The following is a 27,044-nucleotide window of genomic DNA, read 5'->3' as shown; positions in this document are numbered from 1 at the left end:
TTGTTTTTAATTAGTGTGCATGCTGAAGGCAGGACACTGGATTTCTTACATACTTCTTCTACTTATTACATGTATTCCGCCCTCTTTAGAGCTGAAACAATTTAAGATATTAACAAGAAACCAACTTTCAAATGTGCAGACGGCCCCAACTTACATTGCTTGCAAAAATCTTTCATTGAAATCAAAGGGCCATAGACTTCAATGTTAAAAATGATACAATTTGGCCGCGCATCTCTTCTTGAACCGTTTAATCTATTAAACACCAAAAACAACATTGAGATGTTCAGACTGACCTTAGATTGCTTGTCAAAGGCTTTTTGAACTATTCTGATTTAAAATGTGCAATACTAACATGAGAGTCAATGGTGACCATGAGAGGTAGATACAGTATTCAGTGATACTGCTTTCTAACCATTCAAGCTAGGAACTCCAAACCAACTTCAGGATGATGGAAACATTTCATACATTCATTCATTATTTAATTATTCTATCCTTTAATCAGCTTAAATGTGCGTAAATTCTGTAACCGTATAAGCTATAAACACAAAACCACCTTTCAAACGTGCAGACCACCCCAACTTTCCTTGAGAAAATTCTAAAATATTTTTTTGTTACAGCATCTATACTTTTTTGTACTACAACAATATTTAAATGAGCTCCCAATGCACTTCAATGGCAATAAAAGGGCTATAGACTTACATGGGGAACATTTGGCAACGCAACTCCTCTTGAACCATTTAACACTAGAACTGCTGGGTCTCGAAGGACCCCCCTTCAAGCTAATAAGCATTCATTCTGACTGCAACATTCTAACAGTGTAATTAATACATGTCATATATGCTATTGCAAAAATAACAATTTGGTTGTGTTTATGAAGAGCTTAGGTAACATTAGAATAAGATATATTTTTTTTAATGTATAACAATAGCATTTTCATTAGTTTATGTTACTGTAAAACTAAAAACCCACAAATAAACGATTCAAGTGTTCAATCAATTTTATTCGGAGTGCCTTTGTTACAACTATGAAAAACAGAAAGCATGTGTTGAAACACATTAACAGCTTATTTGAATAACAACCAAATAAAAATACCCCAACTGCCAAGACTGCGTTTCGCCTATATGCATCTAACAGCGGCACCGCCCTCGCCCCACTAACCCTGCCACTGCTACTGAAAGACATCCTAGGTGAAACGCTGAGTAAATATTGAACCGTTCAAGCTAGACACCATGTTCAGGCTATCCATTCAATCAAATCAGCCAATCAATCTTTCCATGTACATACTTTTCCAACTATAACCAGTCACCACCATTACTACTAGAGTCACTACTAGTGATGCGCGGGTTGACTCATTATCCACATGGCGGACGGGTTTAGGGTCACTAAATATTGTGTGGCTGAAGGGCGGGTGTGTGGCGGGCGGGTTGAACAAAGAGTAACAATACCTTAAAAAAAATCCATACAATGTAGAATTCTTGTGCAATTTATATAGGCTACATTGATGTTTTTCTGTCATTATTTTAGGCTATCTGGTATTAGTGCATAAACCTAAGCTTTAGGACTTAACTGTATGCGCCAAATAGCCTACACAGCCAATCGCCAAATAATGCTTTTGGGAACGCGCAGAAAAAGTTCACGTCAATCCACGGAGGCAAAAATGACATTGTTGAAGTTTAATTCAATAAGACCAAAGCTGTGAAAGGAGAGTTGAAAATAAAGAGAAGGGAAAGAAAAGTCATGTTTGGAAAAGATTTGGTGAAGTGGTATAAGAGGATGTTACGTGTGATGATTGTGAGGCGCTGTACAAATCCGACAGTCACAAGACGGGACTTCAAATAGTCCTATGGCATGTCAAGGGAACTGTAGTCTACTGTTTAGATGGATTAAATGGAAACTGAAATCTGGACACTGACTCTAAGTCTTTAACCTCTCACATATCCTTAATAATAATGCTGGCAGAATTAAGCATTTCTTGCAGTAAAATTATACACCAAATGTAGGCAAAATTTGGACTTAGGAACAGGAGTGGAGAAATAGGATTTCTTTCTTTCTGCATTTTGATAGAATGCATTGCTCAGTTAGATAGATCTGCAGAGATGCTGTCTTCATCATAAGAGCAGCATGAAAGCTGATAGTATTTCAAACACATAAAATATGCATCGAAGCAAAACTGAAATTTTATCAGAAACACTTTGGGTCATTTTCACAGCTTTCTTTTTCCTGACAACCGGTCAAACTGATGTCATTTGGACATTTTGCACAGAAATTCTTTTTTTTAGGGTTATTGTATTTTCTCCCAGTCCCTAAACGTATTTGCTCTGCGAAAGAAGACAAGAGAAAACTTTACTGATGTCAACTAGATTGAAGCATTCACTCTAGGGATCTATTACATTATTCTGGTGAGCAAGGGTTTATGTAGTCTTCTAGGGAAACATAATGACAAAAGAGAAGCTGCATGTATCTAATTATTGGCAAGTTGACTAACAAATAGCCTACAAATATGTTGGAAATTATAAGCAGAAACATGACTAACAAATAACCTACCAATATGTCGGAAATTATAAGCAGAAACATATCTAAATCAGCCCCCCAAAAATTCTGCACCCATTGTCAAAAAATCGTTCTGCTGCCTACAGCGCATTTTCTACATCTTTATTTCATCACATATAGTTGGGCGGTTGCAGATGGGTTATTAGGAATTGCGGGCGGGTGCTGGTGAACAAACAGCTGACCCGCGCACCATTAGTCAGTACCACCACTATAACTTATTTCAAAACCAGAAACACTTTAAAACAAGCTAGCAAGCACACATTTTCTTCAGGAAATATACTTCTCTAGTTTCCTATTCCTATTGTCATTTTTTTTATTTTGAATGATCATTTATTTTAGCTGTAAGATATTTTTGCCATAGAATTTTAATTCCTGGATGTAACTAGGGTCTTACAACTGAGCTTTGCTTCAGGCTTGCTAAAGGAGGCTTTTCCCGGTCCTCATTGAAAGAGAAGACGATACTGACCCCTAGTGGTGAAATTCAATAGTAGGCAAATCTGCGTTCTAATGATCACAAAAATAAAACTGTTTACGGACACAGTACGTAACATACAACTAACAAGACGAAAGACTTCTAACAAATATATTTAATACCACATCTTACAGCATCATTCAATCCACACATATATAGTGCACTACATCCACTCAGACACAAACAGGGATGTACTGAAACAATACAGGTCTAATTCCAATATCCATCTCCCTTCACCTAAGCCTCCCAGCTTGCGGTCCTACCTCCAGTCCACAAACAGTCCATAGGAGTTTTAAGGTCCCAGTGCCACTCACAGATTGAGCCACTTGATGATGTGGACGTTCTTCTTGCCCACTTTGAGGAGAGAAAGTCCGTTGGCCAAGAGGTGCTGGCCAGGGATCAGTACCTGCTCTGGGCTGTCGGTCTTACTGTGGTTGATCCATACAGCTCCTTCCGATACCATGCGATACCTGCAGCACATCACAAACACATTACAGCACAGAAATAGTCAGTTAACACAAAAGTCAGACAGACAAAAAAAGGAAGAATTTGAGAGAGAAATAGAGGGAGTGAGAGAGAAACAAGTAAAGAAATTAAAACCGGCCCAAAAAATAGCAATGTCCTGCTCTTTCCCTGACTTTTCTGCTCATTTGTCTGAATTTTAAAATCAAACAGAAAAGTATTTAGAGGTTTAAAAAAAAAAAGTCCCCCCACACCTATTCCCAACTTAACCCACCGAGACATCGCATTGTAAGACATTGGTACCCAGCCAGGCGCTAATGCATCTCTCTCTCCTCACTGAACGAATGACAAATGGGCAATAATTGTACACGTTACTTTAACATTTTAATTAGGACTAACTGAATGATAAGGAGGTTGAGGTTGATTTCATTTAAAACAATAGTGTAATGAGTTTGTGTTATGCCTATTTATCAGCGTTGGCACTCATGTTTATAGAAAAATAATGTGACCGTGCGACTTGCGGGCTAATATTCTCTTTTACGTTTTATTTTGTAAACTAATCACATTTATTGTAAGGGAAACGAAAACATGCTATGTGTTGCAGTAGACCTTTAGAATAATACAAAACATACACTATATATACACAAAAGTATGTGGACACCCCTTCAAATGAGTGGATTCAGCTATTTCAGCCACACCCGTTGCTGACAGGTGTATAGCCACGCAATCTCCATTGACAAACATTGTCAGTAGAATGGCCTTACTGAAGATCTCAGTAACTTTCAATGTGGCACCGTCCTTGGATGCCACCTTTCCAATAAGTCACATTTCTACCCTGCTAGAGCTGCCCGGTCAACTGTAAGTGCTGTTATTATGAAGTGGAAATGTCTAGGAGCAACAACGGCTCAGCCGTGAAGTGGTAGGCCACACAAGCTCACTGAACGGGACCGCCGACCGCTGAAGCACGTAGGCCCCTTAGTTCCAGTGAAGGGAAATCTTAACGCTACAGCATACAATGACATCCTAGACAATTCTGGGCATCCAACTTTGTGGCAACAGTTTGGGGACGGCCCTTTCCTGTTTCAGCATGACAATTCCCCCATGCACAAAGTGAGGTCCATACAGAAATGGTTTGTCGAGATCAGTGTGGAAGAACTTGACTGGCCTCAACCCCATCGGACACCTTTGAGATGAATTGGAACGCCGACTGCGAGCCAGGCCTAATCGCCCAACATCTGTGCCCGATCTCACTAATGCTCTTGTGGCTGAATGGAAGCAAGTCCCCACAGCAATGTTATAACATCTACTGGAAAGCCTTCCCAGAAGAGTGGAGACTGTTATAGCAGCAAAGGGGGGACCAACTCCATATTAATGCCCATGATTTTGGAATGAGGTGTTCGACGAGCAGGTGTCCATATACTTCTGGTCATGTAGTTTCTTTAGACCCGCATAAAATAAATAATATATTTATTTTGATGGTGTATATCAAATGGATTTATTCGACTTTTTAAACGCAGATGTTCCAAAGGCACGCATCAGCATCGTGTATGCAGAGGCCTGGAGATGCTAAACGTGTTTATGTTCATTAATGGTCAATGACAGAATTTTGAAACTGCCACAGCCCTATGCACGTTACCTCACAATCGAATTTCAATACGGCCTAACTGAATGATAAGGAGGGTGAAGAGGTTGATTTCATTTAGAACAACATTAGTGTAATGAGCTTGTGTTATGCCTATTTATCAGGGTTGGGGCTCATGTTAATCATTTGACCGCGGGCCTTGCGAGTCCATATCATCCTCTTTTACATTTAACAAGAAGCTATTACGAGAAAGTTGTATTTACAATAAATTTACTAATTACTAATAAAATGCTAAACATATCCTTGACTCTTTCCAAGTTGATGAGTGCGGGGAAACAAACAATGCCAGGCAGCCTTCGGAGCTGGCCCACGGAACTACACCTAAACTAAAACGAAACTACTTTCACACATAATAAAAGTTATCCTAAAGACAATATTAAATTGATAATAGTCTGATGAGTGACAATATGACCAGTTGTCAAAATGTACATGAAGAGATGGGGGCACAGCTTGGAATTGACAGATGCAGGGAAAGGAGCATAACTTCATCAAATCCTTCTTCAGAGTCACATGCAGGTTAAATGTTTTGATTTCAATACTGAACAAAAATTCAAACGCAACACGTCAAGTGTTGTTCCCATGTTTCATGAGCTGAAACAAAACAAAGAAATTTCCCATACGCACAAAAAGCGTATTTCTCTCCAATTTTGTGCACAAATTTGTTTACATCCCTGTTAGTGAGCATTTCTCCTTTGCCAAGATAATCCATCCACCTGACAGGTGTGGCATATCAAGAAACTGATTAAACATTATGATCATTACACAGGTGCACCTTGTGCTGGGGACAATAAAAGGCCACTCTAAAATGTGCAGTTTTGGCACACAACACAATGCCACAGATGTCTCAGGTTTTGAGGGAGCGTGCAATTGGCATGCTGACTGCAGGAATGACATTTCTTTACCATAAGCCACCTCCAACATTGTTTTAGAGAATTTGGCAGTACGTCCAAACGGCCTCAACCGCAGACCAAGTGTAACCACGCCAGCTTAGGACCTCCACATCCGGCTTCTTCACCTGCGGGAACATCTGAGACCAGCCACTCGGACAGCTGATGAAACTGATAAGTATTTCTGTCTGTAATAAAGCCCTTTTGTGGGGAAATACTCATTCTGATTAGCTGGCCCTCCCAGGCCCACCTTTGGCAGCTCCCCTGCCCAGTCATGTGAAATCCAAATATGAACTGTAACTCAGTAAAATAGTTGAAATTGTTGCATTTATAGTTTTGTTCAGTATATATAGTATCAGAAAGAGCATATTCTGCAGTTTCTATGACACCTTGTTAAAATAACTTAAAATTCAAGAAGTGCATCTCTATTTCCAAGAATAGCTGCGCTGTCCATGCCTTCAGCACATGACCACTTCGCTGTCCATGCCTTCAGCACATGACCACTCCGCTGTCCATGCCTTCAGCACATGACCACTCCGCTGTCCATGCCTTCAGCACATGACCACTCCGCTGTCCATGCCTTCAGCACATGACCACTCGCACGGCAGAACTGATCTGGCTACTAAGCGAAGACTAGTAACACAATCTTAAAATATGCTATTCTGTATTTGTTCAAATACATTTTCTTATTTCCACAATGTTTCTTTAGACCTGCCAAAACTAAATTATACTGGAATTCTTTGTGATGGACTTGAACTAGTTGTTTTTCTTTTTAACTTATAGCCCATAGTAACATAAACTAATAAAAACGCTACTGTGTTCTTTGAAAGAATAGTTTTTTTAGTATTCTAACATTACCTTCATAAACACAACCAAATGATTATTCTTCCGACAGCATATATGAAATGTATTTATTAGACTGTTAGAATGTTGATGCGTCATTGTCTGGAAGTGTCGAAATATGGCTTTAGGCGTACGTTCTTCACTCAGACTTTGTAGAACTATACAAAACATATCCTTGACTCTATCTAAACAAATATCTATTGTTAAATTTTTACATGGATATAATTCCACAAATATGTCTTCATGCAATTCATAATTTACAATAGTTTATGCACTATTTATGGTGCGTACGTGTTGGTGCTTATGTTTGCGCACCTTGAGGGTTGATATGCATGTGATGCGTATGCTAAAGGTGCGAGAACAGAGAGTGAGCGGGTCAGGTATAAGGAACAGAGGAACGTAAAGGTGGAGCCCTACCCTTTGGCCCCCTGGGGGATGGCCTCTGCCCTGTGGCAGGCATCCAGTACTGTGGTCCCTGGCTCCAGCAGCAGCTCATGGAAAGGGGCCTCTCTGAAGAGCTCCTGCAGCTCAGCATCGCTCATCTGCTCCAGGGCCTGTAGGTTACTGTGGTACAGGGCATTGGTGCACCTGGAGAGAAACACACACACACACACACACACACACACACACACACACACACACACACACACAGCATTACTAATAGTCCCAAGCGAGACCTCATTAATGACACACAAATGACCTATGCATATGTGCACTCACACAACACACACGGACACACTCCTCACCTTTTGGCACTCTCCAGACCCTCCTTGCCGTGGACCAGTTTGGTGATTTCGGCGGCGAGGCGTTTGTGTGCGGGCCGTTTTCCTGGCTCCTGTCTCTGCTGCTCCATCACCCTCTCCACCTCGGCCAGGGTTAGGAAGGTGAACAGTTTCAGATACCTGCAGGTAGCACAACCAACCAACCCCGACTCAGTCTCCAACATCACCAGACATGGGCTACACTCAGGTGCTAATACCATCAGGTCCCATGTTCACAAAGCGTCTCGGAGTAGGGGTGCTGATCTAGTTGCGCCTTTTAAATCATAGAGGGGGGACCTTATCCTAGATCAGCACTCCTCATCTGAGACGCTTCAATACGGGGCCCGAGGCCGGTTTCACAGACTCGGGTTAAGCCTAGTGGTCCTAGTCTATACAAACAAATTATACCAGGATGAATATAAACCTAAATTGAAGGCTCTGATAAGTGGGCCAGTTCTATTGTGGTCTCAGTCTCCAGCCACCTACCATTCCACACTGCTGTCAGGCTGCCTGAGGAAGAACTGATAGAGGTCAAACGGAGATGTCTTGTCCCTGTTCAGCCACACTGCATTGCCTGCTGTCTTCCCCAGCTTGTCCCCCGCAGAGCTGGTCACCAGTGGGATGGTCAGCCCATACACGTCCTGTCCAGTCACCCTGTTACAGAGAAATTGATACAATGGATATTAAAGAGGCCATCACTGGTCAGTTAATGTTGAGGCAAGTGTGTGTTATTGCATGTTTACTACTGTAGGCTATTTATGGCCTTGAATCATCACTCTGGTGTCTGATGCCACATGCAGATGCTAGGCTACAATATCTGGAATCAATATGATAATTGGTCAGTACATTTGCAAATGTCTCTGTGTGTGTGTCCAATGAATCTGATGCAACATCACTTGTGTATAAACTCGTGCCCAGACATCAGGTTGCCCAGCTGGTCTGTCCCTCCCAGCTGAATCTTACAGCTGTGATTCTGGTTCAGGTGGTAGAAGTCATAAGCTTGAAACAGCTGGTAAGAGAACTCAGTTAGGCTCATGCCCTCTGCACTCTTCAGCCTGGACTGGACACTGTGCCTACTGAGCAGGGTCCCCATTCGGAAACGTCTGCCAACTTCTGACAGAAAAGCAACCACATTCCAGTCTTTGTACCAAGCTAGATTGTTCAATATGGTTACAGTGCCAAGCTTTTTAGAGTCGTTGTGTAAATTCAGTTCGTGGTTGGTGAAGATTCGCTGCAAGCTCTCCCTGATAGCCCTTGTATTGTCCTCCACTACATCAGACGGTAGATGCTCTCTCTCGCTCGTTTTCCCGCTTGGGTCCCCTATCTGTGCTGTTGCACCACCGATTAGAGCGATGACATTGTGTCCTGCGCTTCGAAAATGCAATAGCCCGACGATGGCGAGTAAATTACCCACGTGAAGGCTGTCCGCCGTGGGGTCGAATCCGCAGTACACGGTCTGGCACCCGGACTGAAGCAGTTGAGGAAGTTGCTCCTGGGCTGCGTTTTCGGGGAAAGCATCCTTCAAAATGCCCCGCTTATTTAGCGAAAAAAGAAGTCCACTTTGGGTTGTTGCAGAGCGATGAAACATGTATCTTAACGTTATACACGGGAGTGTGTTTTTCAAAATAATATAATGACCATGCCACGATACACGAGAAAAAAGCCTGGCTATGGATGCCGCCATATTGGAAACTGTGACACACTGGACAGGAAGATGAAAGGGACTAATGTATGAGAGAAAAAATATAGCGCCATCTAGTCTATTGTGTAACTATACCACATCCTGCTTGTTCCTCCTGACCTGTGGCCTTTTTTTATTGAAAGGAGCATCACCCTCTCATCACTGTGCACTTTCACCACCCTGTGAAGTTCCTCATCATTTATTTCATCTGTAGGAAATTGCATGTTTTTTCCGACGAGTGGTAGTGGGAGGACCACACAACATGTCATCAACATGTCAACATGACTCCAAGTTTACTTCGGTATGATGGTTATTACAGTACATCATTAAAAGCGATTCCACCAACATTTCTCACATAATTCATTTTACCAACACAAAAAGATTCCACCTTGTGTAGCATATTTTGATTTGTCAACATTTGGAAAGTTTAGCCTACCTGTTTCCATCAGGCCTGTCATGACATGTTTTATCCGACATGTAGGCTACTGTAGTAGCATAAAGAAGTGGGAAGGAAATCTGATAATTTTCCAGATTTTTTTTTCTTCTGCCCGTTCCCAAAAGCATTTGGCAATTGACGTGTAGGCTATTTGGCGTGCGTAAAGTTAGACCCTAAAGTGTAGACTTACACTCTAATGCCAGATATATCAATTGCACAAACTTTATAAATGTATGGATTTTAATTGTGGGGGGGGGGGGGGGGAGCAACTGACATTTTATATCAGCCAGTCGGAATCATGAATCAACATACATTGTATGGATATATACAAAGAAATGTCAGAAACTGGTCAAATTTTGCTGTTATTCCCCCCCAAAATAAATGCACTACTAAGCAGGTGGGGGAGTTTGCTTTTATTTTTACTCAACTTGGCTTTTGTCATTGACATAGAGGAGTAAGAAAACATGGTCAATTACACATTATTCCCATTTTCCAAATTATCCAGATTTAAATTCGTGAGATTTGAATGGGATATCCACACAACAGGCAAACACATTATTAACAACAGGCAAACACACAACCCAAACAAATACTTTTTTTCATTATCAATCTGAGAGGATAATATGACACATTATGTAACATTAAAAATCAAATATATATAAACATTGAGGTTCTTATTCTGGTGACATGATGATCGGTGTTTGGCTGCCATTTGACAAATGAAAATAATCTCACACTTTTATCCATAATAATCTCATCATGTAGTTACAGGTATTCCCAAACTGGGGTACGCGTACCCCTGGGCAATGCCGTCAGGGGTTCGCCAAATAAAAATGTGATTCACATTTAAAAAATATATAATAATTTATTATTATATAAAAATAAACATTTCTTCACATTTTCAAACAGTCCATTTATATTTTCCAACGGGGCTATACATTTGGGTGAGTTTTTTTTCTCACCTGAGTAGCATCATTTCACTGCCAAAAATAAAATTCAACCATCTAGTGTTCAGCGAAATAACAACACAATGTCAAATGCAGGTAGCCTAGTCAAATAATTAACATCCAATCACATTAACCGTTACTCTCTTACGGGAATTCCACTAACGGTCCGTATGTTACCAAACGTAGCTGCTGCTCATTACGTTTGCTCGGAAATTGATAAATGGTAAAAAAAAAAAGGTAAGGCCTGCGTCCATAGAAACACATACCAGCTCTACTGATAGTACTGCTACTACCAGCAGTACTGCTACTACCAGCAGTACTACACCTGCACCTGTCGACGACACAAGATGTTCTGCTTTGTTGATGATTAGTTATTTGAGAAGGAGACCAAGTCAAGACGTTGGACCGGGTGATTCAGTTTATAGTAAGGCAGTTTATTATGAGACAAAGATATTTGGCAAAGCATGCACGGACTCCTTCGTTTAGCTCATAGGGAACTAGCAGAAGAGAGCCCCGAAACATAGTGTACATCCAATTTATACAATGAAATAACAGTGTGTTGACGTTGAGTCTAGTAGGTCCGCTCTCCTGACTGGTCGATGAGTGGAGGGACGGTCCATTCTCCAGGTGGTGTCGACTTCCCATTGGCCCTTGGCAGTGTCCTTTGTCCTCGGAGTCCAACACACCTAAGTGTGTGTGTGTATTTCTGGTAATTCGTGTCTGGGTGCTTGCAATATTCATGGAATGTTGTTCTTTACACCAAGGGTCAGTTCGTGTGGCTAGGGTGCTTTCATGTCTTGACATTTTTGTGTGAGTGCTTAGTCCGCCATCAGTCTCTGGGTGTGGTCGTGATTGGTATCAGTTGGTTGCTCAATATGTCTCTGGAGTTTTGTTGTGTGCTGTTGTGAAACGGGCCGAATTACAACAAAGAATCACTCACAAACACAACATGGGGAACAGAGGGTTAAATTATAAACAAGTAATTGGTTGAGTGAAGCCAGGTGTGTTAGACAAAGACAGAACAAATGGAAAATGGATCGGCGGCAGCTAGAAAGCCGGTGACGTCAAGCGCCGAACGCCGCCCGAACAAGGAGAGGTACCAACTCCGGCGGAAAGTCGTGACATTCTCCCATTCTTCTCTGCAGATCCTCTCAAGCTCTGTCAGGTTGGAGGCACTGCACAGCTATTTTCAGGTCTCTCCAGAGATGTTAGATCGGGTTCAAGTCCGGGCTCTGGCTGGGCCACTCAAGGACATTCAGAGACTTGTCCTGAGTATAAGGACACAAGGCAAGACCCAAATGCAGACACAGGAGGCAGATGGTTGAGCTCCGATATTTATTATACCAAAAGGGGTAGGCAAAAGGCAGGTTGGGGACAGGCGAGAGTTCATAAACCAGGTCCTAGTCCAAACAGTACCAGGGGATAGACAGGCTCGAGGTCAGAACAGGCAGAGTGGTCAGCCAGGCGGATTCGGCATCAGGGCAGGCAAGGGTCAAAACCAGGAGGGCTAGGAAAAAACAGAGACTGGGAAAAAATAGGGCATTGGAGAAACGCTGGTTGACTTGGCAAAACAAGACGAACTGGCACAGAGAGACAGGAAACACAGGGATAAATACACCGGGGACGAATGAGGAAAATAGGAGACACCTGGAGGTGGGTGGAGACAATCACAAAGACAGATCAGGGCGTGACACCGAGGCCACTCCTGCGTTGTCTTGGCTGTGTGCTTAGGGTTGTTGTTCTGTTGCAAGGTGAACCTTCACCCCAGTCTGAGGTCCTGAGCGCTCTGGAGCAGGTTTTCATCAAGGATCTCTGTACTTTGCGCCATTCATCTTTACCTTGAGCTTAATTACAGACAGAAATACACGTTTACAATGTTTTTATGCAGATTTTAGAAAATTCGCATGAAAGTCTGTCACCAATTGGATGGAAACCTATAGACACCCTAAAGACTGGCATGTGTGCCAATCCAGTGTCACTTTGATTATGCCCGCAAATCATGGTTCACCAGCAGCCCCAAACATCTGAAGAATAGCTACAGACTAGGGTTTAATATTTTCCCGGTATTTTACAAATGTTCCATCCCGAGAATAATAACTTTTCTCCCGGCTAACCAAATATTTCCCGCCCAAACCGGAAGTGTCATTCTACATTTAATTTACATTTAAGTCATTTAGCAGATGCTCTTATCCAGAGCGACTTACAAATTGGTGCATTCACCTTATAATATCCAGTGGAACAACCACTTTACAATAGTGCATCTAAATCTTTTAAGGGGGGGGGTTAGAAGGATTACTTTATCCTATCCTAGGTATTCCTTAAAGAGGTGGGGTTTCAGGTGTCTCTGGAAGGTGGTGATTGACTCCGCTGTCCTGGCGTCGTGAGGGAGCTTGTTCCACCATTGGGGTGCCAGAGCAGCGAACAGTTTTGACTGGGCTGAGCGGGAACTGTGCTTCCTCAGAGGTAGGGGGGCCAGCAGGCCAGAGGTGGATGAACGCAGTGCCCTTGTTTGGGTGTAGGGCCTGATCAGAGCCTGAAGGTATGGAGGTGCCGTTCCCTTCACAGCTCCGTAGGCAATCACCATGGTCTTGTAGCGGATGCGAGCTTCAACTGGAAGCCAGTGGAGAGAGCGGAGGAGCGGGGTGACGTGAGAGAACTTGGGAAGGTTGAACACCAGACGGGCTGCGGCGTTCTGGATGAGTTGTAGGGGTTTAATGGCACAGCCAACAGCGAGTTGCAGTAATCCAGACAGGAGATGACAAGTGCCTGGATTAGGACCTGCGCCGCTTCCTGTGTGAGGCAGGGTCGTACTCTGCGAATGTTGTAGAGCATGAACCTACAGGATCGGGTCACCGCCTTGATGTTAGTGGAGAACGACAGGGTGTTGTCCAGGATCACGCCAAGGTTCTTAGCACTCTGGGAGGAGGACACAAGGGAGTTGTCAACCGTGATGGCGAGATCATGGAACGGGCAGTCCTTCCCCGGGAGGAAGAGCAGCTCCGTCTTGCCGAGGTTCAGCTTGAGGTGGTGATCCGTCATCCACACTGATATGTCTGACAGACATGCAGAGATGCGATTCGCCACCTGGTTATCAGAAAGGGGAAAGGAGAAGATTAATTGTGTGTCGTCTGCATAGCAATGATAGGAGAGACCATGTGAGGATATGACAGAGCCAAGTGACTTGGTGTATAGCGAGAATAGGAGAGGGCCTAGAACAGAGCCCTGGGGGACACCAGTGGTGAGAGCGCATGGTGCGGAGACAGATTCTCGCCACGCCACCTGGTAGGAGCGACCTGTCAGGTAGGACGCAATCCAAGCGTGGGCCGCGCCGGAGATGCCCAACTCGGAGAGGGTGGAGAGGAGGATCTGATGGTTCACAGTATCAAAGGCAGCAGATAGGTCTAGAAGGATGAGAGCAGAGGAGAGTGAGTTAGCTTTAGCAGTGCGGAGAGCCTCCGTGACACAGAGAAGAGCAGTCTCAGTTGAATGCCCAGTCTTGAAACCTGACTGATTAGGATCAAGAAGGTCATTCTGAGAGAGATAGCAGGAGAGCTGGCCAAGGACGGCACGTTCAAGAGTTTTGGAGAGAAAAGAAAGAAGGGATACTGGTCTGTAGTTGTTGACATCGGAGGGATCGAGTGTAGGTTTCTAAAGCATATAAAGCATATTAATATGTCTGGATTTGAGCCCAAGCCCAAAAAAGACCAAATGATTGTGCTGTTATCCAATACATAACCTATGATAGAGGCTACTACCCATTACGCATGACAGAAAAACATAAAAGCCCATAGATGTAGCTATGTTCATAAATAAGGTGACCCCCGAAAGCCGGATAGAGGTCTGTAAAATAGACGTGCATTCAGTCCTTATAGTACTGTAGCATTTGCTGCAGCAAATGTAGGGACCTGTCACATCCTGACCAGTAGAGGGTGTAGTTGGGTCAGGACGTGGCAGAAGGGAGTGTGTGTTTTTTATTGTTTCATTGATTTTGGCCGTGTGACTTCCAATCAAGCACAGCTGTAGAGGGTTGTGGTTGATTGGGAGTCACACATAAGGAGCATGTTTTTCCTTTGGGTTTTGTGGGTAATTGTTTCTTGTTTAGTGTGTTTGCACCTGACAGGACTGTTGGCTGTCAGTTTCCTTGTTTTGTTTGTTATAGTGTTCTTTCTAATTAAATTGAAAGATTAATACTAACTCCGCTGCATTTTGGTCCATTCCTGAAGACAGCCCTTACAGGACCACAATGAAAATAAGTCGCCGACTTTATTGTGCAATCCCGGTCACTTTTAAAATGATTTGTGTATATACAGTATGTCTTTTTTTAACTGACAAATAAAATCAATCAATCAATCCCAACTGTGCAGAGGCAATTTGATGAATGGAAAGAGACATCTGTTAAAAAACACCAAAACGGTTAATGACATTGTCAAACCAAACAAATTTGTTGCATATATTATAAATATTGTATCAAAATGTTAAATCTCTGATTTTCCCCTGGCTGATCATTGTCTGCAACCGGCTCTGATCGTGAAGTAATGAAACAGGCAGGAAGAGTGAGATCATCTGTGGTGGTCGGCTAACCTCAAGCTTCTGACCCATAGCCCTGCGTGGCATCAGTTGTGCCACAAAAGCAAAGTCGATATCCACGTTTATTAACACAGGGTCACTACAGTTATTGTTATTTGTAGTGGCATTTATTCATGGATGGCAAGGGAAGCAATGCTTCCCACAAAAATGTACCAATAATTCTTTTTTTTACGATACAGTTATGTATCTTTCGTCTCTCTGTGTTTCAATTTTCCTTCAATTCGCAAGAGGCTGAATGTATCTCACAGGAGAAAGCATCCGAGTGAGCGAAACAGCGCCCCTCTGTCTCTCTACGCATAAGCCATCTATCTGATGCTGTCTGGTCCAAACGGATATGACATTGTTGCCACCCGTAGCATTGAAGGCAAGGGAAGCCAGCATATGGCCTACCTTGACAAAAAAAGTATACAAATTAGCCAATCAGCATTGACCTAAACTGAGCAAGCTCAACTGTGAAAGCTCACCAAAAGAAGTGTCAAGGGAAGCCAGCTTGGATTTGGCATTACTCCTATCAAATCCCTTTGAGAGCATATGTCATTCACAGAAAAACTAGCTAAAGTTGGCCCTTTCCTAAATAAGCCATGGATGGAGACAGGGATTTGTACTTGTGGTTTTACTTAATTATCCGTACTGGCCAATGATTATGACGGCAATTCCGATCCAACCATTACTTCATTCATTGTTGTGCCCCTGGCCTGAGAGGATGGAAGTTCAGTGATTTTACCAACGCACCGCTACTGGTTATTTGTGGTCATAACTATTATGTTGAGGTAATTCTATGAAGGGGGAGGGTGTTCCATTTATTTGACAGTACAAAGGGAGGGTCATGTGACAATGTTTTTTTTTTAAAGTCTGTCCCTAAGAGGAAACCCGCTAAATGGAGAGTTGAAAATAGTGAGAAGGGAGGGCCAGAAAACAAATGTTCGGGAAAGATTTAGTGAAGTGGTAAAAGAGCATGATAGCAGTGAATGTTGTGTGTGATGATTGTGATAGGCTATACAACTGTAGCCTACTGTTCAGATGGGTTAAATGGAAACTGAAATCTGGACACTGACTGTAGGTCTATAACCTCTCACATAGCCTTAATATTGACTACTGCAGAATTAAGTCTTTCTTGCAGTAAATTGATACACCAAATGTAAAGGAGTGGAGAAATATCATTTATTTCTTTCAGCATCTTGAGAGAATGCCTGAATGTGTCATTAGGGACCATCTGTAGAGGTGCTATCTTTATCAGCATCATACAAGCTGATAGTGTTTCAACCAAATTAAATATGCATCCAAGCCGAACTGAAATGTTATCAGAAATTAGTTTCACAGCTTTCTATGTCCTTACAACTGGAAAAACTGCTGTCAATTGGACATTTTGCACAGAAAATATTTGGATTGAATTGTTTTGGGTGCGGGTGCGGGTGAACAAAAAGCTGATGCCAAAAGCTGCCTGTTCAAGACATAATTTTCAGTTATGTCTGAAGACCAGCAGATGGAGTCCTCAATCTCAACATCCCATGGCCTCATAGATTCATATCCTCATAGACTCATAGACTTTCTTCTTTGGGATTGGGTTGGCAGATGGCATCCAACATTTAAGGTGCATACACCGCCACCTACTGTATCGGAGTGTGAGGCCAGTCACTGCCTAACTACATTAAATTCTCTTCATTAGTCCCGTTCTTCTAAGAAAGTGAAATAGAGCCCTAGACACCACTTCCCTCCTCTTTCTTCCCCAGCCAAACCCCAACCCCATCTATCCTCTCTACCCCTTTCACACAATCTCTCCCTATCTACGTCATACAGTTCACAAAATATCAACACGTTCCACCGTTTCCTCCACTAAACACTCATCACACAGACCTGTTTCATGCCTCCCTATCATCCACAACGTGGCACTCAAACATCCACAACTTCCTCTCTCCTACATCCCATACTCCCCCACTTCTTCCTTTACTGACCGATGCGCGCAATACAATTGCCTCCCCTTACTACTAGCATCCCACTCCTTTTTCCAAAGATCGAGCCCTTTTGATCAAGGACTTGACTTCCCAGCAGCCCAGCGGGATCTGAATATCTACCCCCTCTCTCCTCACAGCACTCTTAGCCACCACATCAGCCTTCTCATTACCCTCCACACCCACATGGGTGGAAAGACAGCAAAAGCTTACCACCACTCCCATCCTCTCCAATCCCATTGACAGCACCATCATCTCCACAAACAAGTCTCCCCTGCCTGTCTGCACACTACTCAACACTGCAGCCGAATCAGAGCAGATCACCACTCTGAGTGGTTTCACCTCCTCCACCCATCTCAGACCTAAGATCATGGCCATCAACTCGGCTGCATACACTGACACATAATCAGTTAACCGCTTACATACTCTAACATTGAAATCTGGAATTTACACCCCAACCCCCACCCTACCACTGAATGGATCCTTTGAACCATCTGTATATATCCTTAAAAATGAATACAATCGATTATCTATACATCTCTCCACACACCTTCTCACGTCCTCACCCCATTCTCTCCTGCCCTCAATCATGTCAACGTCTACACTTGGTTTCGGAAACGGCCACGGAAGAGCGTTCCCCAATGCAATTGCCGGCCCTGTCTCTCTCTACCCCATTCCATATTCTACCACCTTCTGCCCGATTGTCCAACCGTACGCCCTCTGCTTACCCCCTTCTCGTTCCCAGCATTCCCCAGTTGCCATGACCGCAGGATGTCCCTCTGAACTCCCTTTCAACCTCAACCAGTACGCTAATGCAAGTTTGTCCCGCCTTATCCTCAGTGGCAGTTCCCCACTATCCACCTGCAAGCTGCAATGCCTCAACAGGTGTTGTCCTGAAGGCACCCACACACAATCTCAGGGCCCTTGACCGTATCTTTTCAAGGGGCTGTAGTACCGTTTTGACTGCCGATCCATATACTGTACAAAGCACCCATAATCCAAAGATGACCGGATCAATGCCTAGTACATATACAGCAATGTTTTTCTATCTGACCCCCAATCATATCCTGCCCCTACAGGAGGTTGGTGGCACCTTAATTGGGGAGGATGGGCTCGTGGTAATGGCTGGAGCCAGTGGAAATGCTGTTTGATTGGCTGGCTGCATCAATTGAACAGCTGCATCAATTGGACAACGCGACTTGGGAGCGTGGTGAAACAGAGGTGTCACAGTCTGTCCTTTAGAGTTTTTAATCTTTACATGACAAGGTCGTGTAAGGCTTTATCAATTACCACGTTAGAGGTTGGCTTCTTAGCGTGTATAGCAATGGTTATCATCTGTACAGTAGAATTTGAACGTAAATCACAGAAAATAGATGTTGTGGTGGCAGCTGCAGAGAAGTACTTGGGGGTATGAGATTTGACTTCATAAGAGTTCCAGGGTGTGTTGAGTGGTGGTGTCCCGTCCTCCCAGTCCGATGGCATGGTGCAGGAGCAGATAGGATCAAAGTAGTAGAATGAGGTAGTGGGTTTTAATGAGTCTAGGGCTGGTTGGAAGGGTGTTTTATTTGTTATTTTATTTTTTCATTTTGTATCAATAAGTATAATGGATTTAGACTATAGTCCAGTTGGGAGCGGTAATGCAACATATTGGATGCCAATAAGAGGTCTTCCCGGATCCACATGTACTTGAATACCCGAGACCCATTCCGGGACCTAAGCGGGTCCGGATCCAGAATTCTAAATAATGTCACGGGTCTGGGTGGTGTCTGATATTATTGTCACGGGTCTCGGGTATGTGTAATTATAACTGACTTGTCCGGAAGGGCCCGTACAGATCGAAACGTGACTGCTGCAGGAGAGAGAGAGAAATTGTATAATTTATGCTGCTGCTCTTGCTTATCACGAGAGTGGCGCATGTAGCTTGTTGTTGGCCAATCATAAGTCATCAAAAAGGCAATAGGCTACAGTCATAGAACCTTGCTCCGTGTGGCAAAAGTTAGGTGATATCTAATCCATAGAAGATGGAATTACAATGACAGAATTAAAAGTTAAAGGAGATAATGGTGCCGGAGGAGATGGCTGCCGTTTTACGTTCTCCTAACCAATTGTGCTATTGTGTGTGATTTTTCATGTTATTTGTAACTTATTTTGTACATAATGTTTCTGTCACCTTCTCTTATGCCCGAAAAGAGCCTCTACTCACTTCGCACTGGAAGAAGATTTTTTCTTTAACAACTCGGATTCAAAGGATTTACTTCAGACACCCGACAAGGCCCAAATCCCCGTGATTCGCATGAGAAAGAGACGGAGATATCGGGATGTAGGTCGGGGTGCCTTGTAAGTGGGTAATCTGCCTCTACCATCACTACTATTAGCCAACGTACCATCATTGGATGACAAAATAGACTAACTATGATCAGGAATATACTACCATTGGGATATTAAAAACTGTAATATCAACTGGCAGGTTTTACGCCGCTTCGGCAAGTTAGAACAGCCGCTTCTGGTAAGACAAGGGGTGGCGGTCTGTGTATATTTGTAAACAACAGCTGGTGCATGAAATCTAATAGTAAGGAAGTCTCGAGGTTTTGCTCGCCTGATGTAGAGTATCTCATGATAAGCTGTAGACCATACTATTTACCAAGAGAGTTTTTATCTATATTCTTCGTAGCTGTCTATTTACCACCACAAACCGATGCTGGCACTAAGACCACACTCAATGAGCTGTATACGGCCATAAGCAAACAGGAAAACGCCCATCCAGAGGCGGCGCTCCTAGTGGCCGGGGACTTTAATGCAGGGAGACTTAAATCTGTTTTACCTCATTTCTACCAGAATGTTAAATGTGCAAACAGAGGGAAAAAAACTGTAGACCACCTTTGGTAGAACTGATTTAAGTTTCCCTGCATTAAAGTCTGCATTCCCTGCATTAAAGGCCACTAGGAGCACCGCCTCTGGGTGAGCGGTTTCATGTTTGCTTATTTCCTTATACAGCTGACTGAGTGCGGTCTTAGTGCCAGCATCTGTCTGTGGTGGTGAATAAACAGCCATGAAAAGTATAGCTGAAAACTCTCTAGGCAAGTAGTGGCCTGCAATTTATCACAATATACTCTACTTCAGGTGAGCAAAATCTAGAGACCTCCTTAGACTTCGTGCACCAGCTGTTGTTTACAAATATGCACAGACCGCCCCCCCCTCCCCTCATCTTACCGGAGTGTGCTGTTCTATCTTGCCAGTGCAGCGTATATCCCGCTAGCTGAATATCCATGTCGTCATTCAGCCATGATTCCATGAAACATAGGGTATTACAGTTCTTGATGTCCCGTTGGTAGGATATTCGTAATCGTACTTCGTCTAATTTAATGTCCAATGATCGCACGTTGGCGAGTAGTATTGACGGTAATGGCAGCTTTCCCACTCGCCTTCTCCGGGTCCTGACAAGGCATCCGGCATACACTGACCAGGTGAATCCAGGTGAAAGCTATGATCCCTTATTGATGACACTTGTTAAATCCACTTTAATCAGTGTAGATGAAGGGGAGCAGACAGGTTAAAGGATTTTTAAGGCTTGAGACAATTGAGACACGGATGTGTATGTGTGCCATTCAGAGGGTGAATGGGCAAGACAAAATATTTAAGTGCCTTTGAACAGGCTATGGTAGTAGGTGCCAGGCACACTGGTTTGTGTCAAGAACTGCAATGATGCTGGGTTTTTCACACTCAACATTTGTGCATCAAGAATGGTACATCACCCAAAAGACATCCAGCCAATTTGACAACTGTGGGAAGCGTTGGAGTCAACATTGGCCAGCATCCCTGTGGAAAGCTTTTAATACCTTGTAGATGCCCTGCCCCGAGGAATTGAGGCTGTTCTGAGGGCAAAAGGGGCTGCAACTCCATATTAGGAAGGTGTTCCTAATGTTTTGTACACTCGGTGTATATGTCCCTTTGCTTGTTTTTATCTGTTCTACAAATAGCAAATAGCATGCAGAAAGGCAGTAAATTAGCTTAAACTTTCAAAAACTCCTTGGACGGGGTGTTACCCTGAACATGTATCTAGCTTGAATATGGATCAATATGGATCTCTTCAAATGGATTTGTTTGAATAAATTAGGGCAGTAACAAATTTAAAGTTATTTAATACAATGAATCGTAGTTCAAGACAATTTTCAAATGCTATTTGTGATACAATTTGTTGATTTCCCATGGCCAACCATTTTTATTTATTTTGTTTTTTATTTAACCTTTATTTAACTAGGCAGGACAGTTACGAACAAATTCTTATTTACAATGACGGCCTACCAAAAGGCAAAAGGCCTCCTGCGGGAACGGGGGCTGGGATTAAAAAAAGAAAAATACATGACTTGTTCTTGGTGCCCCATTGGCCACCCCATCAACAAAAATCCTAGAATCGCCTGTTTCTTTCATATATTCAGCTCTCCCCATCAATACAACGCTATTATTCACATAAAAATAGATGGACAATAATGTTGTATTTTAAAATCATTTTATTTTAAAGTCCATTCAAAGTCAACTTGTTTATTGTTTAAATGACTAAGATATACAGTACAATTGTCAAACATTTACAGTATTGCTACAAAGCCACAGTATACATCAACCTCCAAAGACCATCTCTGGTATCTGTGCATGACACTAGCCATAAAAACACTGCATCAACTCCATGACATTTAGTAAATTAATACAGAATAAAAATCATATTTCCTATATCTGATGCCCTCGTCATTTCTATGTAGTTTTATTTATTTGTTATTATTATTGCTATTATTATTTGTGTGCTGTATGGCAGTGCCCTATAAACTCAACAAGAAGAAGAGTACCCCGCTATGGCCTAAACTACAATAAACTAAGGAAGACAAAATTTTCCCTGATACTTGTCAAAAGTTGCTTGACAATTCAACACAAAACAATATACATCACTAAGGGTAGCAGAAATCTCTAGTGTTTGAACCATTATATTACCTTGCTTGTATTTTCACTATTGCAAGACAGAGATCTCTCTAATTTGGAAGAATGCGATTCCAAACAATCATTATGTTCCACAGATTCAACAATAATCCGTCTGTCTATCACAGTTCTGATACCTTCCCTAATTCTGTCATTATGTCATATCCTCTCTTTGTGTATCTCTGTACTGTGTAGTGTCATTTCCATACCAGCACCTTGGTGACACAGAACTGTGTGCGTCTGTAGGACTATACTGTATTGTGTCTAATGTTGCATGGCATGGTGTTAAGGCACGGGTTGTGTTTAATCCCTAATGTGTTCAGTTCACCTGGTGATTCTAGAATCGTTCCAGGTGGCAGTGGATTAAAGGATCGTTGCATTCTATGGAGGCCTGACATTCCCGAGGAATACATACTATAGAACTACCATTATAGGCAGCTTGAAAGTCAGTCATCTAACATATGGCATGATTATGGTTAAGTTAGAACATAGCACAGTGAGAGAGGAGGAGAAAGGAAAGCGGGCAAAAAGCTTGATACAATGGGAGCATGTTAATAAACAATATACCGCATCTTATTACTGCATTTTTCTTCAACTGCATTTAACGGTTATGAAATCGCTGTGCATTGTGTCTAAGTGGACAAGTTATGAGTGCATAATGTCGTATATATTTATCTATACAGAGAAGGGATATAATAGGGCCACAAAAACGACAAAACCGCTTGGCTTGAAGTACACAAAGAGGCAATTATGGAGCATTTATGTTGGGAATAGTGAAATAACACCCTAAACATCTCCTCTATTATTTAATCTTCAACCTGAGATGACAACATAGAAGGAGACTTGCAGTACTGTATCATTACCAGTCTTAACATTAATTATTTACTTATGTCTGTTCAAGACAAAGAATATATCCAGATCACGTTGTCTAGTGAAAAAGTAGTGCCAATAACCCATAGCAGGTTTCGCGGTCAAGTCTTGATATTAGCTCTGAGAGCTTTTAGTATCCCTAAAGCTAAGCACAGCACACTGTACATAACATGTTAACTCTCCCTCTATAGTGTGGGAATTAACAAAAGGAATGTCCCCATTGGGAATCAAATCTATGGTTATATCACCAGTTACTTAGTTACTCTTTGTTACTCTATTTACATTGCACACTTCAACGAAACAGTTTCAGATATAATCATAGATATGCTTTAGCTTTAGTATAAAAATAAGATCCAACTCAATTATAACATGGTCAAATTAGGTAGCGCTTAAAAGAAGAATCCCCTCAAATCGATATTTTGGTATTTTTTTCCCATTAGTCCATGTCGGCAGTCAGATTTACAAGATATTGGACTTCCAAGAAGCAAAGTGTCGCTTGCCACATCATCATAATGATACAAAATGCATTATATGATGCGAAACACTTTGCTTCCTCAAAATCCTATATTTTAAAAACTTGACTGCTGACATGCAATACATTTTGGGACTGTATTAACAGTGGATTAATGAAATAAATACCCAAATATTTTTTGGAGAGGATTTGGCTTTTAAGCAAAAACATACCTGCATTTCTGTACAATTGAAAACATTGAAAAGTATTTACCAGACAAAGAGGAATACAAAACATATCCAATATCAGTTAGTATCTTGTATAGCTCCGGTTATAGTTGGGGCAAGCAATCACACAATCACTGAATCTATGTACAAAGCATTTATACAATGTGGTGCAGCGAGTGAATCTAGGTCCATTACATGAAACCAAATCATTGATTTATGGATTCAGATGAGAATTTGGTACAGTAAGCAAAGAACAAAAAACATTCCCTCACAGAAAATGCACTTAAGAACGTATTTCCATCAGACAAACATGCACACATGAATGATTATTTCATTATGCTTTTGCAACATTCCCAATAGTTCTGTGAGGGATTGATGGCTGGTTTGATGAAGCAGTTTTAGTATGTCATCTCTACTAGACTCTAACATCCAGATGTAAGTTGTTTTCCATTAATATTTCAAATCACGGAGAGAGCTGGGTTAGTTGACATTCCATACTATACCAGTCAGAGTTGAAATGTTGGCTATTCTTTCTTGTAAGAAAAAGAGAGCGCAACAATGGTCATCTGTCATCAATCCAAAAGAAAATATTATTGTTGTGTAGCATAATTCCCTGAACCATACATCTAACATTTAGAAGATCTAACAAGATCTAACATTTAAAGGCAATGTTACCGCGTTTGCAGAGATTGCATTCACACTAAACGCTGCATTTGTCGGCTCTATCGGAAATGAACTTTAAATGTCATCTGAGCTACAATGCAGATCTTCCACGCTACAGATTGAATCGGGCCCTTAATCTATGGAGCAAGAAAGAGGACCAAGCCAAACGAGGCACTGTGACAGAGAGGGAGCAAGAAAGGGAGAGAAGAGAGAGCGAGAGAGAGAGCTAGAGAGAGAGAGAAAACGAGAACGAGAACGAGAGAGAGAGATGATTGAGTAAGAGAGTAAGTCAGATATGTGTAATGGGGGCTGGGATAATATGAGTGAGAGAGTAAAAGAACAGGCTTTCTGGTAAATTGCTTAAAATGTGGTAAATCTGCTCTCAATCTGCATGTGTTAAGGTTTTAATGTAGTTTAACGTCGTATTAGACCTTTAATACCAGAATGCAAAACAAGATGGAGTGCCAAATATTTGTGTGTTTTTTTTCCAAAAAGGCATAATTCCGGAGGTATAGTATACAAAATAGTCTCATATCACATCTCGGAAGCACACTTGTGCTTTAGTGTTGCAATGTGGGACCATTTACATAGTGAATCTCTAACAGTGGTCATTTCTGAATGTCTGTTATGAAGAAAATCAAACTGCTTCCAAACAAAATGTCCTGATAGAGCCATGTTCTGAAGGGTGGGGGAAACACTATTGACATGGCAGTTTGTTTGCCTTTGTTTGTGAAAATACTGAAAAAAATCGGTTAAAGTTCATTGAGTTTCAAATTGGTTTTATGAAATGAATATAATGCGCAAAAAGCCTCCATGTTAGAGTTTGGTGTAGATAGGAGAGGAAAATGAGACGGATGGTAAGGTATGTAAAAACCATCCCTATACAGCACATGGGGAATAATTCTCTGTAGAATGACTGAAGAGTAACTGATGTTTGAACAACGGAGGCCTGTTGAGGCCAAGAGTGTGTCTGTGCAACTGAGGCTGTGGGTCTTGTGTCGAAAATAGCAAAGGACAAAATATTCAGAGAGATATAGAAGGAGCAATTACTGAAACTCTGCAGCCTCATCCATGATAACATTAGTGAAAGTGCTCATGTTAAATCAATGGCTAAATTATAGTTATAGTTTTTTTCATAGGAATCCCATTTATAATACATGATTTGTTATCGCCTAAGCAGGTGAAAGAATTTGATAAGGCACAGGAGAGCTTTCCCAAAATGAATGAAGCGGTCTGTTACATTTACTTGTCCTGTGAGTTGGATTTTGAGCCGCTGCAGCTGCATCTGAGGGACAATAGTCTGGTACAGTATGATGTATTAGGAAACTGACCATGCAATCCCATTACAGATGTAGGATCTTAATCAATCACTCTTTTAGTTGCTGAGAATTTTCCTGCACAGCAGGAAATGCAAACTTGTAGTGTAAAAGGTTTATAACATTTGCAATTTCTCCTTTTACATTTCAGATTTGATTGGCACTAACGAAAAAGGTGTCATCCCCGACAGAAAATGTCCATGAATTATAATTCACATTTCCTGTTGCTGCAGAAGTATTATCCTGCTGTGGCAAACTATTTCAAATAAAGAACCTACATCTGTACTTCACTGGGGGTGCACAGCCAATCACTGAAAAAGCTGCCTTGCTGTGAGACACAGTCACTCACATCTAAAATCTGTAGTAGGCATTGAAGTCACTTGGGTGTCTTTACTGCAAAGTAGGTGGGCATCACTATCATTCTTTCCTCTAGCTCTCACGTTCGGTACAAAATGGCATAGTTATAAACATACCGCTGGAGTGGTGTTCTGAAGAGTAAGTTCTGCTGTTCTTCACTCTAGTGCCTGAGTATGGCTCAGTGCAGGCCCCTTTAAGCATGTACCTACGCTATAGTTTGACTGAATCTTACTTACCCAAACCAGCAATTTATTACTTGATCTGTGTACTCCAGCCCGATACATGTTCTCTAGCTGGGAACTGCATTAGGATAAACACTAGGATAGGACAGGAGACTCAATTCAGCTCCACACTGCCCCTCCACACACGTAATACGGCCCTATAGGTCCATGTAGGAGTAGTGGACCCAACTGCAGTCGCCCAGAGCGTTGTCCTGTAGTTCTGTCTTGTCCTGTGATGTCTGGGCCTCATAAACACCATTACTCTCGCTGCTGAGAAATACAAGCAACCCTGTATCTGGGGGTTCAGTGGTTCAACCCTATCACCGTGGGACTGTTCAGATAGACTGTTCACGCCTGCGTCCCCAAAATGGCGGACCACCTCCTTTCTAGGCTCAGTACATGTCCCCAAAAATGGAGGGTGAGGTGTGTGTTCTCAGCCCCCAGCCCTTCTCCCTGGGCTCAATATCTCAGTACATGTCCCTATAGATCTCCTGCAGCAGGGGGTGGAGTGACGTGTCCTCTGTCTTCTTGATCTCCTGGACCAACTGCGCATGCTCGGTGACCAGCTGACGGAGGTCGGCCAGTTTCTGCAGCAGATTGGGGAAGAGGAAGGTGTCGTCTGGGTGGTTGGCCAGCAGGTGGAGCTGCAGAACCTGAACAATGTTCTCCTGCATGCACTCGATGTGGGTCACGTTCACCAGGCCAGGGCGGTCTGAGGGAGAGAAAAGAGGAGAGGAGAGTTAGAGAAAGGATTATG

The 27,044-nt window shown here is 42.4% G+C and overlaps 2 protein-coding genes across 3 annotated transcripts in view; both read right to left on the bottom strand.

Moving 5' to 3' along the window:
* Positions 1-979: 979 nt before the first annotated feature.
* On the bottom strand, positions 980-9,329 carry yars2 (tyrosyl-tRNA synthetase 2, mitochondrial). The gene is made up of 5 exons (XM_014124502.2): positions 8,514-9,329; positions 8,104-8,271; positions 7,603-7,758; positions 7,274-7,444; positions 980-3,492 (listed from the first exon to the last, which is right to left on the bottom strand). Exons 1-5 carry the CDS (start codon positions 9,299-9,301, stop codon positions 3,333-3,335), a joined length of 1,443 nt encoding a protein of 480 aa, XP_013979977.1. The 5' UTR covers positions 9,302-9,329; the 3' UTR covers positions 980-3,332.
* A 12,378-nt stretch (positions 9,330-21,707) lies between these two features.
* The window catches only part of LOC100136415 (peroxisome proliferator-activated receptor alpha), a 59,647-nt gene continuing 54,310 nt past the window's right edge, over positions 21,708-27,044 (bottom strand). Inside the window, exon 7 of one of the 2 annotated variants that reach the window (XM_014124067.2) lies at positions 21,708-26,999. In XM_014124067.2, the coding sequence (XP_013979542.1) occupies positions 26,755-26,999 (245 nt within the window). In that variant the 3' untranslated portion in view covers positions 21,708-26,754. 2 annotated transcript variants of the gene reach the window in all.

The sequence above is a fragment of the Salmo salar genome, chromosome ssa10 (genome assembly GCF_905237065.1).
Source record: "Salmo salar chromosome ssa10, Ssal_v3.1, whole genome shotgun sequence".
NCBI lineage: Eukaryota > Metazoa > Chordata > Actinopteri > Salmoniformes > Salmonidae > Salmo > Salmo salar.
This window is presented reverse-complemented; position numbering and strand designations above follow the sequence as displayed.

Coding starts and splice junctions, on each gene's coding strand:
- yars2 (XM_014124502.2), bottom strand. CDS start 9,301: ATGGCGGCATCCATAGCCAGGCTTTTTTCTCGTGTATCGTGGCATGGT. Junction 7,445..7,602: donor GGTCTGGAGAGTGCCAAAAG/GTGAGGAGTGTG, acceptor GTTTCTCTCCAG/GTGCACCAATGCCCTGTACC. Junction 3,493..7,273: donor ATCCCCCAGGGGGCCAAAGG/GTAGGGCTCCAC, acceptor GATGTGCTGCAG/GTATCGCATGGTATCGGAAG.